Source organism: Stigmatopora argus, chromosome 13, assembly GCF_051989625.1.
Source record: "Stigmatopora argus isolate UIUO_Sarg chromosome 13, RoL_Sarg_1.0, whole genome shotgun sequence".
Classification (NCBI taxonomy): Eukaryota; Metazoa; Chordata; class Actinopteri; order Syngnathiformes; family Syngnathidae; genus Stigmatopora; species Stigmatopora argus.
Window position 1 is genome coordinate 14,480,213 of NC_135399.1, and position 13,984 is coordinate 14,494,196.

At 43.8% G+C, this 13,984-nt stretch overlaps 1 protein-coding gene across 3 annotated transcripts in view; it reads right to left on the reverse strand.

Annotated features, from left to right (window-relative positions):
• The window catches only part of klf12b (Kruppel like factor 12b), a 58,592-nt gene that overhangs the window by 4,080 nt on the left and 40,528 nt on the right, over positions 1-13,984 (reverse strand). For all 3 annotated transcript variants that reach the window (XM_077616947.1, XM_077616946.1, XM_077616948.1), the window contains 3 exons: positions 12,034-12,116; positions 7,340-7,862; positions 4,718-4,853 (listed from right to left, as the gene is read on the reverse strand). In XM_077616947.1, coding sequence (XP_077473073.1) covers positions 4,718-4,853; positions 7,340-7,862; positions 12,034-12,116 — 742 coding nt within the window. The remainder of the gene's footprint in view (positions 1-4,717; positions 4,854-7,339; positions 7,863-12,033; positions 12,117-13,984) is intronic.

Below are 13,984 nucleotides of genomic sequence, written 5' to 3' on the forward strand. Positions count from 1 at the left end.
GCATAAAAATACGTTAATTTTCCAACTACAATCTTATTATTTTCCCCCTGCTTGGAATTCTACGGCTTATTTGTGGATTTTCACAGGATAATCTAGGCACAAATGTTTTTTTGTGAAATTTGAAACATAGTTAAGCACACATTATAATCCAAAAATGACAGTATATACTTTTTCTTCCTCTGCCCCGAATGCAAGCACATGGGAGGATGAGACAGCCCTGAAGTAATTTACGTTAAATTGCACTTTTTCAGGCGGTGGTCAAAAAATGACCCCCAGAGAACTCGCAATTGTCTTGTATTGCATCTCGCACAACTTTTGAGCAGGCCCAATGAGGAAGAGCATGAGAGCGGAAGATCAAGGGGCGGCTTCAAGTGCCAGACAGTTCACCCAAGGGACTGTCGCCACCGCAGCTACGCCACTTCCTGTTTTAGTCTTTTATCGCCATTTTTTTTCAAATAATAAAAAAAAAATCCCACGTTTCATATAAAAGATCTTGCGTCAGATACCTGTTGATGAAACGGAAATTCTCACGAAACTGTCTCTCATGCTAACTTACACAAAATATCACTTAAAACAAGTTCCATTATGATAAGCACAAACGTCACAACTTCCCATCAATGACATTTCAACTATTCTTATCAAAACTGAATTTCATAGGGGTGAATTCAGCCATTCCGCCTGCAGGTTGTGAAAGGAACATCACAAAGTAAGGAGGGGAAAATTATTGTGCCTTAAAAGACCACAAACTGTGAACCACCAAAATATGCAATATAATTCCAACACATTTTTGCAATATTATAACTTCATTGTTTGCCATTTTGGGAGTCAGAAAATACAACAATGTGAAAATTCCTCCTAAAGTGAAAAAAAAATGGTATACCAAAAAGATCATCTGTTTAAAATTATGTTTTTATAAGTACAAACCAACTATTAATCCATTACTTTGCCTGCATTTAATTGTATCGCGACATAACTGCGGTCTAATGATCAATTGGTGTTACTTCCCTCATGTGAACCCGGAGGCAAAGCTGCCTCTAAACTTCGGTTTATTTGTGTCTCCAGGGAGGAAAAAAAAAAAGGAAGTAGCACTTTGAAGCATTTTTAAACATCGCTGACCTCTGTTTCTTTCTGCTTTCTCGCTCCAAAACAGAAGCTGATCGAAATGAGTGTGTCAGCCTAAAGGGGCGGTCGCGATCCTGCTTTATTAACACAATGGCATCTGTGTGTTTGGGGAAAGGAAAGCGGGTCATGCTAACGGCCGGGGTTCTCACGATGCGTCTAATTGCGGCGAAAACAGGAAAGGACGCGAGAAAGCGTGCCCTGGGTGGCCTCCCTCGCCCATTGTGGTACCTGTCGGAGGATATGACTCTCCTGCCACCTACACAGTGCACTTCACTCCGCCACGTCTCTCTCGTGTAAGCAGTGTCGACGTTAAAAACCCACAAGCGCGTTCATTAAGTCCTTTAATATTGACTCAAATTGCAGCTCTACATCTGCGCGCTAATGGACCTCAACATAAAGACAGAAGGAGAGCGAGTGTCAAGCTATGTTAGAACTGAAGGTGGAAATATTTCACATGAACTGCCACAGTATAGAATATTTTAGAAAAATCAGCACAGCAAAATATCATTGAATATGTCCTGCAGAAGAAGCTTAAATTCCACCTACATTGCACTGGAGCTTGTCACTTAAACAGGGCCTAAAATACAGTTTAAACACAATCTTGTTGTATTTAACTGATTCCAACTGCCTATTTTAAAAACACGATTCAGGTACGCCCTTCACTACTTTGACGTTTTGGAAAGAAGCAGTTTAAATGGCATAAATGCTGCACTTAAAAGAGTTCAGAGACTCATTTTGACCCTTGTTATGCATCAAAAACTGATTACAAATGATTTTAGCGGACGGGGCCTTTCATGACGCATGTTCTAAGGACTTTTGTGCGTCCCCCCGGCGAGGGGAGGGGGGTCTCTTTTACACAGGCAAAAGCACATGAGCATACACTCCTAGCCTCCCTTTTCTCTTTTCCACTGCCGCCCTCCAACAACAGCTCATCCGCCGTTCCCCCGGGAGACGCATGAATATGGAGTAGCTTCCTGAAGAAAACCTACTCCACACACAAACGCACCCACACCTTCTCACTCTCCTTTTTCATTTCAATCGAATTAATAAATGGATACCTGGAATTAAATTTTCGGAGCTGAGGCGCACCACCGGCTGAAAATATTCGAATTTAAAACTCTATATTTACAATATAAAGCCATTTTCATCAAAGTTTTATCAACAGGAACACCAAAAAGTGTCTCCGTATCAAATTTTTCACACTGACCTTACGTCGACAAGAGTTAAAGTCAAACAACTTCCAGTAAAAATAAGTAAGGTGCCAATTTGCTGTTAATTTTATCTCTTAATCATACCTGTCAACCTCTTCCGATAACTGCCCTTATAAATGATTATGATTCCCCTTACAAACCCCCCAAAAACCTTACAAACACCGTACGACTCGTACGAGTCGTACGGTGTTTGTAAGGTTTTTGGGGGGTTTGTAAGGGGAATCATAATCATTTATAAGGGCAGTTATCGGCAGAGGTTGACAGGTATGCTTAATGTTACACGGAAAGCAGTTTGGCGAATGTACGATGCCAAAAAAATGGATTCCCCTGAAACCAAAACAATGTACAATCAACAAATTGACTTTAATCTTGTAATCATACGATATGGAGTTAAACTGTGAGTTGACCTCCTTGTGGAAGAGGCCGTGTGCAGAGTACGAACGTGTTGATGGACGGCGGGGGCGCGTGCGTGGACACCTGAGGTCCACGGAAGGGAGGGGGGAGTCAGACCTGACGGGCACAGCCTGGCTTGACGCTCGGGTCGGAGGCTGCCAACCTTTGGTCTCCTCTGAATTGCCGTGTGCGTTTGCTTGCACCTTCAAACATTGCCGCGAAGCAAACAATTGGAGCTCAATCAAAGGCACAGCAGCAGTACGCAAGCTGAATTTCACACCGTGCTGACGGCTACAACTGTGATATCTCTCAGAAGCACAAAATTTATCAGGTCAACCCTTCGGAGCAGTAACTTTTGGGGTTGAAGCTTTTCTAGGAACCATATTTTCCGGACTATAAATCACCCTTTTTTCATAATTTTCCCGCGCCTGCAACTAATAATCAAGTACAATTTATAGATGTATTCTTTTTCCCTCTGATTACTGACAGCCTGTTCTGTTTTTTTTTAGGCTATTGTTATGTGAAAAATTCTAACAGATGCCTATTTAGCTTGTTATCCTCTGTTTTTACGCAAAATTAACCATCTTGTACTGACAAATGATTAAAATAAGCAAAGACAGGCAAACAAATGAACGATTACATGTACAATATGCTTTTTTGGCAGTAATGTGCAAACTAATCTAAAAAAACAATCTTGAAAACTCGAGATTGTGATGACTATTGCCCACCCCTACTATAAAGTTACAAAATTCTTAAATTGTGGCGCTTGCACGTCAAGTTACTGCTGTACATTGTTTCTCCAGAACAGGGCTATTACTTTTGACATATTTTGAACTTCTGTTTCCATTCTGGCATATGTATATTTTGACCGAGCTGACAAATGGAGAGTGGACCGACCGGCAATCAACGCGCAGTTTCCACGCAAATCGCAAATCCTTTGGTAGCATCGTGTTTCCACGTGAGAAAGATTAGCCGAGTCTGGGAATACTTTCCTCTCAGTTAGACTAAACAAGCATCCTATGGGCACGACGAATGAGCTCGGATCTGGACAGGCGGCTGTTCTCCGACAGCAGAGGAGGGGGGGGGCGGGGTTTGGACTTCCTGCTCGCCATCGGGAGAGCATGGGCGCAGCGATCCCCTCAAGAGGCCACGCTTTCATTCAAGGCAGATGGGCTGGCACCACTGAGGTTCGTCGTGCCCGGCGGCCGTAAAGTCTGCCCGCCACGCTAGACCGTATTTGTAGTCGCGCGGCCAGGCATCACGTGTGGGAAAACACTTCAAGGCAATCATACACGACAAGTTCTTTCATGCCTGAGGGGGGGAAATGTTGACCTCCGTGCTCTTATAAATATATATTTCCTACTTTAATGGAATAGTTAACCTGCCCTTGCATTTGAAAATCCCATTTTAAGTTTACAACCCTTTTCAAACTGTCATCAGGCTACGGATTTATCTTAACCTTCGCAATTGGAGAGAGCAAGATCCAAAATGGAGGCCAAATTGCAGCTTGCCTGCATGTCAGAACCCACTGGAGTGCTAATTGTGCACAATGGTTGAATACCATTAGGTGAGAGTCCACTATGGACAAATAAACTGATTGTACTGATGTTTTGGTTAGCAATAGGAGTGAAAAAGGCTCATAAGTCAATTATTTTTGCATTGGTTCCTGATCTGAACCTTCAAGATCAAGTCCATATTGTCATCCTTTTCGCATATTTGCCCACATTAATTTAAAAAGAAAGATGAAAGTCCCAATTTAATTTGTCAACATTAAAAAAATCATCAAATTGCAATTTTTTTCCCTTAAAAAATGGCTTAGCCAACTATTTTAAGAAGGCAAATATATTATTGATGAGGTTTCATGATGGTAAATCTACACACATCATGTGTACTGTAGTACTGTATAAGACCCATTTCAGGCCCCTCCCCTTAAAAGGCAAATGAGACAGATTGAGACATAAACATCAGTGGAAAAAAAAAGTCCTACTCACTCTTGTACGGCGCGGGCTATAGACAGTGCAGTGGAGCCGGTCTCGTTGACGCTGTCCAACGTCACGTTTGGCAGGTCATCGTCATCACTGTCACTTTTGATGTGACGCGGCGACAGCCCGTTGTGTTCCGCGTATGCTGCAAGGACGAGACCAGACAATTAAAGCGCTTGAATTTTCATCACTCCACTATTCAATTACCCATAGATATTATTCTAATAACTGTTAATGGCAGATGGCAAAAGCTATAAGGATATTGCAAAACATATTTACACTACAGAAACAAACTTTGCAGAAAATCATGACAAAGATAGCTCAATTTCACATGTCAGCTTTTTTATATTTATGTATTTATTTATGTATTTTCAGTGACTAGCTTCATCTAGTGTTAAATCTGAAATCTGTGTTGATCCCTAATGTCAAGCAGTGGCTCGGTGATTCTCCAGCTTCCACTCGCTGTAAACCCACAGTCAACTGTAGAGTAATTAAATATTGGTCATCACTAATTTGGCAAAAATACAAATACATCCAGTCAAAAGAGAAGATATTGTCCGTTGAGGCCCTCCTATATGAATTTCAAAGCGATCAAGGGTCCTCTCGAATGGCACTGGAGCCATTATGGCTCATAATAGGAGCAGCAAATAAAGCAGTGGTGACTGTTTTTAAAGCTTTCTACTTCGACGACATGAAGGGGGGGGCGGGTGTCACATGGCCTATGGGGAGCCTGCAATTAGGGACTGTAATTATCTCAAAATGCAAGGTAGGTTGAGCGAGAGGGGGGTACACAAAGGAGGAAGGAGTACTGGAGAGGTGGGCAGATCACCACATTTCTTTCTCTTGTGTTGTTTCCAGTCATGCCCTGTTTCCATGGCAACCTGCTGCGGGAGCCGGGGAGGCAGCAATGAAAAGGAAGTGTATCCGCCCTCTCTTAAAGAGGATGACCGACCTGTGAGTGTCTATGTGCGTGCACGCTCGTGGGCGTGGGCAAAGTGTTTTTGTATCAATGTTGAAAGCTCTTCACGCGACTCGCATCGCTATTGCTTTCGTCCACCCAAAGCCCAGTCGAAATGCTCTCAGGTGCAGTATTATTTATTCGGTCACATAATGTACTGTATCTTGATAAAAATGTGAAAAAAGGAAGGAAGGAAGTTTAAAACTTCATCCTGTAAGTGCTAGATTGTTTCACATAATTAGACAGTTTTAAAAAACGTACAGTGGACCCCCTTACGTTTTTTTTTCACGTTACCAAGTGGAATATGGTGGTCTGCTATTGGTCGGCCTTACTAAGATGGCTGAAACCCCTGAGAGAGATGCTCTCAGAAAACACAGAGATCAACAAGTTTCTCAGAAAAAATATTTCTAAAACATTGATATTTACTATGTTGCTAAATGACAAGGCAAAAAACAACTTTCAGATAATGATGATGTAGTGGACCTAAAAAAACTATGTCTCTGATACTGTCAATCAATCATATGCGACCTGCATTATCCTTTTCCAAACATTTTCTTTACTCTAAACTGGCATTGGGTGCAATAAAAACGCCCAAATCCGTCCTAATTTGCACATGTCAACTTGTTTGTATAAGTACGTGTGTTTGCATGAGTGCCACCACCCATCTTCTATATTCATCCCCACCCTGTTATGCAAGTCTTCATTTTCACGTCCTATTTTTCTCCTAAAATTTCACAACAAGCATCTCTGAGGACGACCTCGCCCAGAACTAATTACACACCCCTGTTTGTGTGCTCGAATCGAGGCTATGTGTACGGCGGGCATGAAGCCTAAATGGCCATCCTTGCAGGACGTGACCAGAGGCAACCTCTTTTAGAAAAATGAACACTCGGCCTGTGTATGGCGCCGGTGTTGGACAAGTGCAGCCAGTGTCGGTTCCCTCCCCGTGGTTGCCAGTAAAAACCCCACCCAAAGAGGGCGAAGCGGTCACACCCTGCCCCACCGTGGAAGCGCTACAGATGTTAGCGACTTTGCTGTTGCTACCTGAATGCAAGCGTTAAATTGTTCTTTTCTGCTCTAACTGAGGTAGCCCAGCATCTGCGTGGTTAACACACCGGCCTCACAGTTCTGGTGGTCCTGGGATCAAAATCCAGGTCGGTCCACCTGGGTGGAGTTTGCATGTTCTACCCAGGCTTTCGTGGGTTTTCTCCGGGGACTCCGGTTTCCTCCCACATTGCAAAAAACATGCATGGTAGGCTGGTTGGACAATCTAAATTGCCCATACCTCTGTGAATGTTTGTTTGTGTCCATGTGCACTGCGATTGGCTGACCACTGATTCAGGGTGTCAGCAGGCATATGCTCCAGCACCCCTCACGAGCCTAGTGAGGATAAAATAAATGAATGCTCTAACTGAGCCTCTCTAGTCAGCTAAGTCAACAGTTGGCTCGACTCATGAATCATTTTACGCATTAACGCCATCTATTGTTGCGGAGTATACAAGTCAGACGTCAGCCAAAACTCACTTTTGCAAGGGTTTTTCCATTTTTTGCCCTCCTAAACGGTCTCTGGAAAAGTTTTGTGTAAATTGTCCCTTTAAGGAAACACCTGAACACTGCTTTCAGACATGAATCCGTTGGCAGAACCACTTAATTTTTGGGCGCGGCGGTCTCACCTTTGCCCTGGCTCTTGGCATCGTCCAGCAGAGGTAGCATGATGGCGTTGTTGAGGCTGGAGGGCGAACGCATGGCCGTGGTGTACATGAGCGGTAACGACTGCACGACCACCGGGATACGGTGGAGGCGACCGCCCAGCTTTCCGGCGCTCTGCAGTCCCAGCGGGCTGGACGGCGGTGGCGGCACCGAGTGCAGGATGTGCAAATAGGGCTGACCTCTCATGCCGGGCGCCACCAGCGGGCCCGGCGAGAGCACCGACGACGCCGAGGTGATGACCGACGGCGAGGACGAAGAGGACGACGACAGAGAAGACGGCGAGAAGGCCGATCTCAGCGGGGAGGATGACGACTTGCCGGTCGAGGACGAGGATGGGCGGGACTTATTGATGGACAGGTCCACCGGCTCAGTCTGCGTGTGGAAGTGCAGGTCGTGGGCGAGCAGGTCTTCCGGCGGCTCGGCCTTGACTCGGCTCAGGAAGAAGGGGACGCCGTCCATGGCGGTGTAAGGCCGCACTTTGGGAGACTAGGGAAGGACGGAAGCATTAATCCATCGTGCTGTCTTTTAACATATTCAATTGAAGTTGTGGTCCATGTTTTTTGGACTATAAAAAAAATAAGTATCATTTTTGGGAGGGCCAAAGAAAAAACCTAAATTGTAAACCAGCAATCGAACAGGTTGGTGGTCAAAGAGAGAAAAAAATGTATACCTTTAAAATTACTCGCAAGCCCAGCTAAACTATGAAAAAAGTGCAATTTATGGTCTGGAAATACAGTATATTAGATTTCAAATCCATTGGGCTCGGAACCCTTAAAAAACTGGTTTTCGCTAGTGACTGTTACCCCCAAAAACCCAAGTGTGCTCATATATACGTTTTGAAAAAGCCAATCACTCCACCATTGCTAGAATCTTTGCTTAATTTCTCGTTGTATATCATAATTTTTAGTAAGCACTACATATCCAACCCAGATTTGGCTGTTGGCAAAGTTTACAAACTTTCACCCACACGTGTAACCTTCCATTCCTACCCCAAAATCGCCGTATTTATTTTAACAAGCATAGAAATGAATTGAGCTGATAACTGGTAGAGAGCTGACGATGTCACTGATATGGAGCAAGTGAATCTCATTCTTGTTACAGCTCCACGCAAAGCGATAAAGAACACATGGCGGCATAATAAAGATAATGTCACTCAGCACTGGTAACCTTTCATCATCTCCTCTTTCCTTTCCTCCGTTGTTCCGCCTCTCGTTTCCTCCTGTTTTCCATCACTCCCCCCCCCAGAAATGTGCCTCTGTGTATTGAGCCCCCCCCCCTCCCTCCTATCCCTCCTAAATCTCCTTTGTGGAAGAAAAAAAAACATCATATGGGCTCAATTTCCTGCCCCATCTCTCCTCCCTTTTAGCCCCACTGTAACACAGGCGCTACGTACGACGTGACCCTGAACACATCGCAAAGTTTTTTCCTTCACGAGCAGTCTTGCCTATTTCAAGTGATCTTTGTCCACGGTGTGTCACATGTGGGAGGGGTACCACAAGTCTTGATCCTAACAGGGAGGCCTTTCACAGGCCCAAAGGGAAGGGAGCGCTTACACTACTTTTTTTTTTCCTTTTAACTAATCGGGTAAAGCTTATTAAATCTAGAAGGAAAAGCCAGCCATAAAAATGTGCCCCGCCATGGATTTTCACCCCCACTTCACATTTCATTCTGATTATGTAATACTGGCTGGCTGCGAGTAATGAAGTGAGATTTTTTTCCTCGTCCAAGTAGCGTGTGTTCAATTTTTTTTTTTTGTGGACTACTATTTATACTCCAAGCTTGTATACTCAGCCTACAGGAAATGTTACGAGCTCATGAGTAGAATGAAAATCCTTGTTTACTCTCTAACACCCCTGACAGAGGGAAAACAAATCCCATCACAATCTTGGTGGGGTTCAGCTCAGGTTCAGCGGCATCGGGTCAAGGTTTATGGCGTGCGGCTACGCTCCGATTCAGAGAACCACCCACTAAGCAACCTCGCGAAAACACAAAAAAAATATCCCCATATGACCTTTTAACCCAACCAATCACATAAAGGATTCTGCAGCACCTACAGTTCAAAATCATGAAATTACTGCAAACCATCAGTCAAAACCAATCACTGCATGATTAAATAATATTCTCATTAGCATACCTGAGGATGCACTGACCTTTGTTAGTGTTTTAAAGCGGGTCTAGCATCAATACGGTGTTACTGCATCCAGTCTAAAATGGGGCAATCATTTTTTTCATAATGTAACAAAATTCTTATGATGATTACGGCTCCCAAAGTCCGGAAAACTCAAGTTTTTAAATCCAATCCAATCATCCAGACTACTAAAAAGCACTAAAGACACCTAAAAAAAATATCAGTTTAGACAGGACCGCCTCTGGACAATGATCTAACCCACGTGTGTCAAAGTGGCGGCCCGAGGACCAAATCTGGCCCGCCGCATCATTTTGTGTGGCCCGGGAAAGTAAATCATGAGTACCGACTTTCTGTTTTAGGATCAAATTAAAATGAAGAGTATAGATGTATATTACATTTCCTGATTTTCCCCCTTTTAAATCAATAATTGTAATTTTTTTTCTGTTTTTAGTTCAAAAATCATTTTGTAAAATCTAAAAATATATTTAAAAAAGCTAAAATAAACATTGTTTTAGATCTATAAAAAACTGAATATTCAGGGATTTTAATCCAGTTCTTTTAATCCATTTATTAAAAAAAACCTAAATATTATATCAAGTTGACGTTAAAGCGCCCCGCGAACCAACCCGAGTCTCACACCCTTAATCTAACCAGTCATACATCGTGCAAATAAGTTATCCTTCATATGGTTTTAGTCCTATTGCAGTAAAATGAAAACTGTCGCTTTCAGATCAAGAAATTTAAAAATTGAAGCAGTCTGTATTCTCATTAAGACACTAAGCCCCCCCTTTCAAACACAAAGATAGGCTTGAGCTTCCTGCCTGCCGCAAATCTACCGCCATTGTCTATATTAGGGGATAGTGTAACCAGTGTAACAAGAGGGCACATTTTTTTTAGACGCCAACGAGGCAGGGCCATATTTCCAGCCTTGGCTGCGTGCCACCCAAATGAAGACCACATTTTTGTCACGGCCTGTCTGCCCTGCGATTGGGGAGGCGCAGTCATTCGGGGGCGGGAGATCGGATCTGGGTGCACTTCAAAGACGTCGGTTTGAGATTGCCGCACGGGCGGAGGGTGACTTCAGAGGTGCTGGAAAGCCTTGAGGCGCGACAGAGAGGAGAACACCCAGAAAGACCCGGAGAGGAACCACCTGTTGCCACTCTTAAGTGCTCAGATGTGGAGATTTCTTATCAGTAAATAGTTCCCATGTGGCCACAGTTGACCGAGATAACGCATCTTGTCATAATAATCTGCTTTTCTTCCCATTCCGAGACTTTGGGTGTGACAATATGCAAAAATACTTTGTTTTTCAAAGGGTTATCGGTATGTCCTCGCCAAGAATCTATAAATCCTTTTGAAAAGGTGGCATTTAAAATAAAGGTGCTGCCAACATGTTCTAATGTGAAAGTGTCCACTTTTCCCAGTTTTGGGGGCAGTTCGGGTCATTTCGTCTCCATTTTAGGGGAATTCCAGGTCATTTTCTGTTGATTTAGGGTCACTTTCTATTCCTCCAGGGACATTCCTGGATCACTTCCTGTTGTTTGATCTAAAATAAACAGGAAGTGATCTGTATGCCCCAAGATCGAACCAGAAATGCCCCGAAATCAACAACCCAAAACTCCCACGAAATTACAAATACGACGAAAATAACGCAGCGGCTGCTATTGATGGCCTTAGACGTCACACCCGTTTGAAGTGGGAGGAATGGCAGCAAATGAATGGACGCTCGTTTTAGATTTAAATGTTGGATAGATAACATATTGGGTGGTATTCGGGTAGATTTAAAAGGCTAGTGAAAAAAAAGACAAAAAGTTTAAATACTATTGACCATTATTAAAGAAATGTACTGACCTGCACTCATTGTATGTACACAACACACACACACACTTAACTGTGGTAGCAACACAAAGCCCTTGTAACCTAGCAACAGCTTCTCCATAACAAGACCACTATATTTATAGGTATGCCAGACTGATGGACCCTGATACTGTACAAGGGCCATCCATGCTAAACTAACGTGGGGCAACAACGTTATACTATACCCAAAAGAAAATTGCCCTTTTTTTGCTGTTTTAAAGAAAAAACTCTTGAATCGCAACGTTTAACTCCTGTGATTTGCGAAAGAAGACCAGACGGCGAGAGAGGAAGATTATTCCGACGGTCTACGGAGAAGATCAACGGGGAAGATAAAGACCCCAACGGATTCGGAGTTTCTCACGTGACCCGGCCTCCACGCGGACACTCAGCCCCCCGACTCGTACAAAGTCCCGGCCAACCGACGCCCCTCCGACGCCGAATCCCCGCCCCCTTCCTGGTGCATTCCTGTCCCAGCTGTGGCTCTCCTCGCCACCACGCTCTCCGACCACTCCTCATAGCCCCCATGATGACTGTCTCGCGAGCTCGCTCAAGCCTGGGAGTAATTATCTGCCCATTGCCGGGAGGAGGCGCGAAGGAGAAGGAATCAAGAGGGGTTGCGGCGAGGGGAAAGGGGGGGGGGGGGAATTGTCTGGAAAACAACTGCTCGCTTACCCCTCGTTCCGATTCCAGGGGCTCGGCTTTGACTCGGACTGCAGGCATTCCGTCAAGCATTAGCATCCTGTCTCTTCGGCGGCCTGAAAAGGGACAAAGTGGATAAAGTTAAGTACAACAAAGGAGTAAACAAATACATATTTATATATGGATGACATTTCATTCATTGATTCATCTCTAGTACCATCACGGTTAGGTTACATTTCTTATTTTCTCCTCTAAGTCATCCGACTTTAAAGAAAATGTACATGTACAAAACGTTAACTTTTAAGAGAAAACGAATAAACCCCAAGACGTCCTTTAATACTAGGTTTCAAATTCTGACAGTGATCAAATTCTGATATGAATTATAATCCGTTGAGTCATTATACTGTTTTAATAAAAAGATTTGGTTGCTCTGCGGCCTTCCGCAAGTGTCGTTCATCTGTTAATAGTGGATAAGTGGTCACTTGGCAATCTTTACGACAGTACCTCCGGGTCACGGTTCCTCAGGCCGTCAAGGCACATTTAAAAAACAAAAAAAAAGTCTTTGCAAATTGCACAACGAATAAACACGCGTGTAACCAAACATCCTGTTGCAAGCACTCAGCCTTTGTCTGGTGGCCCGTAAATGTCTGCTTTAAAGGCAATGAAGCCAATAACAACAATGTTCGGTCTCGTCCACCTGCTCCCTTTCCTAGATATGAGCTTAGGTAGCATGCCTTCTTATTATTCTAGCTAGATTGTGTAATACGAACACTCTGAATGACTTCCACATTTGAGAACTGTTAATCTCTGGTATCCATTCACCTATGAGGTCCGCCACTGTGACAACTCACATAGTTGGAAAAATAAACTTAGAAAGTGATACATGGGATAAAGAACTTCCCTTTAGATGTTTTCATGACCTCATTGTAACGCTAGGAGTCCATCAAATTGCTCGGATCGGATTTATTCGCATCGTTGTGAAGTAAGTTTGAACCTTCTCTCAGGCAAAACATTTAAAAATCATCATTATCAGTAAATGTTGAAATGTGTGAGTTATTAGTTGGCGTTTAAAACACCAGACAGAGGTCACAAAGGTCGCGGGACGTGCTGAAGCCTATCCCAGCAAACTACGAGGCTGTAGACGTGGTACGCCCTGAATTGGTCAGCGGCCAATCGCAGGGAACAATGAGGAAAAAGCAACTATTCTCGCTCACAACGCGCGGAAACCAGAGTACCCGGAGAAAACCCACTACAGGGATGGGGAGAACAATCAAACTCTATACAGGTAGGCATAAGGCAACCCGGGATTGAACCTTTGATTGCCAAACTATGAGGATAATCTTCTCATGCCTGGTGACAGTTGCCTAATTAACAAAATGCAGTATCTCACAAAGCTGTCACATCCCAACAAAAAGCGTAACAACAGGTAAAGTCTTTCCAAATCTACCCAAAGTGAACTAATGAGTGCCAGCGAAATCCCAAATTCGAGGAGGAACAAAGGCTTGATTAAATGCCACATATGGTGGACTATTTCTTTGGACTAATCCAAGCGGTGCTTTGAGGGAGGATTTCTACTCCTTGTCAATGTGTAGCCTCCTCCCCTCACAAACAGCCACACACCCACACACATACCTCCCTCACAGGTCCAAGTCCCTCAGGTACCGTGGCTGCGCCGCTATTGTATTGTTGTCCAGCATGTCCTTCGGCTTCAGGTCTTGGTAGGCCTAGATAGCGTTGCTATGGTAACTGTTTAAGCGGGTGGAGCAGCAGCTCGAGTCCAGCCTTGAGCCATTTGTTGAAGAGAACAATAGAAAAGAGTGAAAAAGGAGGCTCGTTGGACCGGTAATGACTCAATGCCAACGTCTCTTTAAAAAAAAACATTTGTTTTTGTGGACTAGAAGTGTCAAAGTTCTTTTTTTTTGTCAGAGGCTACGTCGAATTTACGGTTCTTTGTGGAAGGGCCACAATAGGGAATCACAGTTTT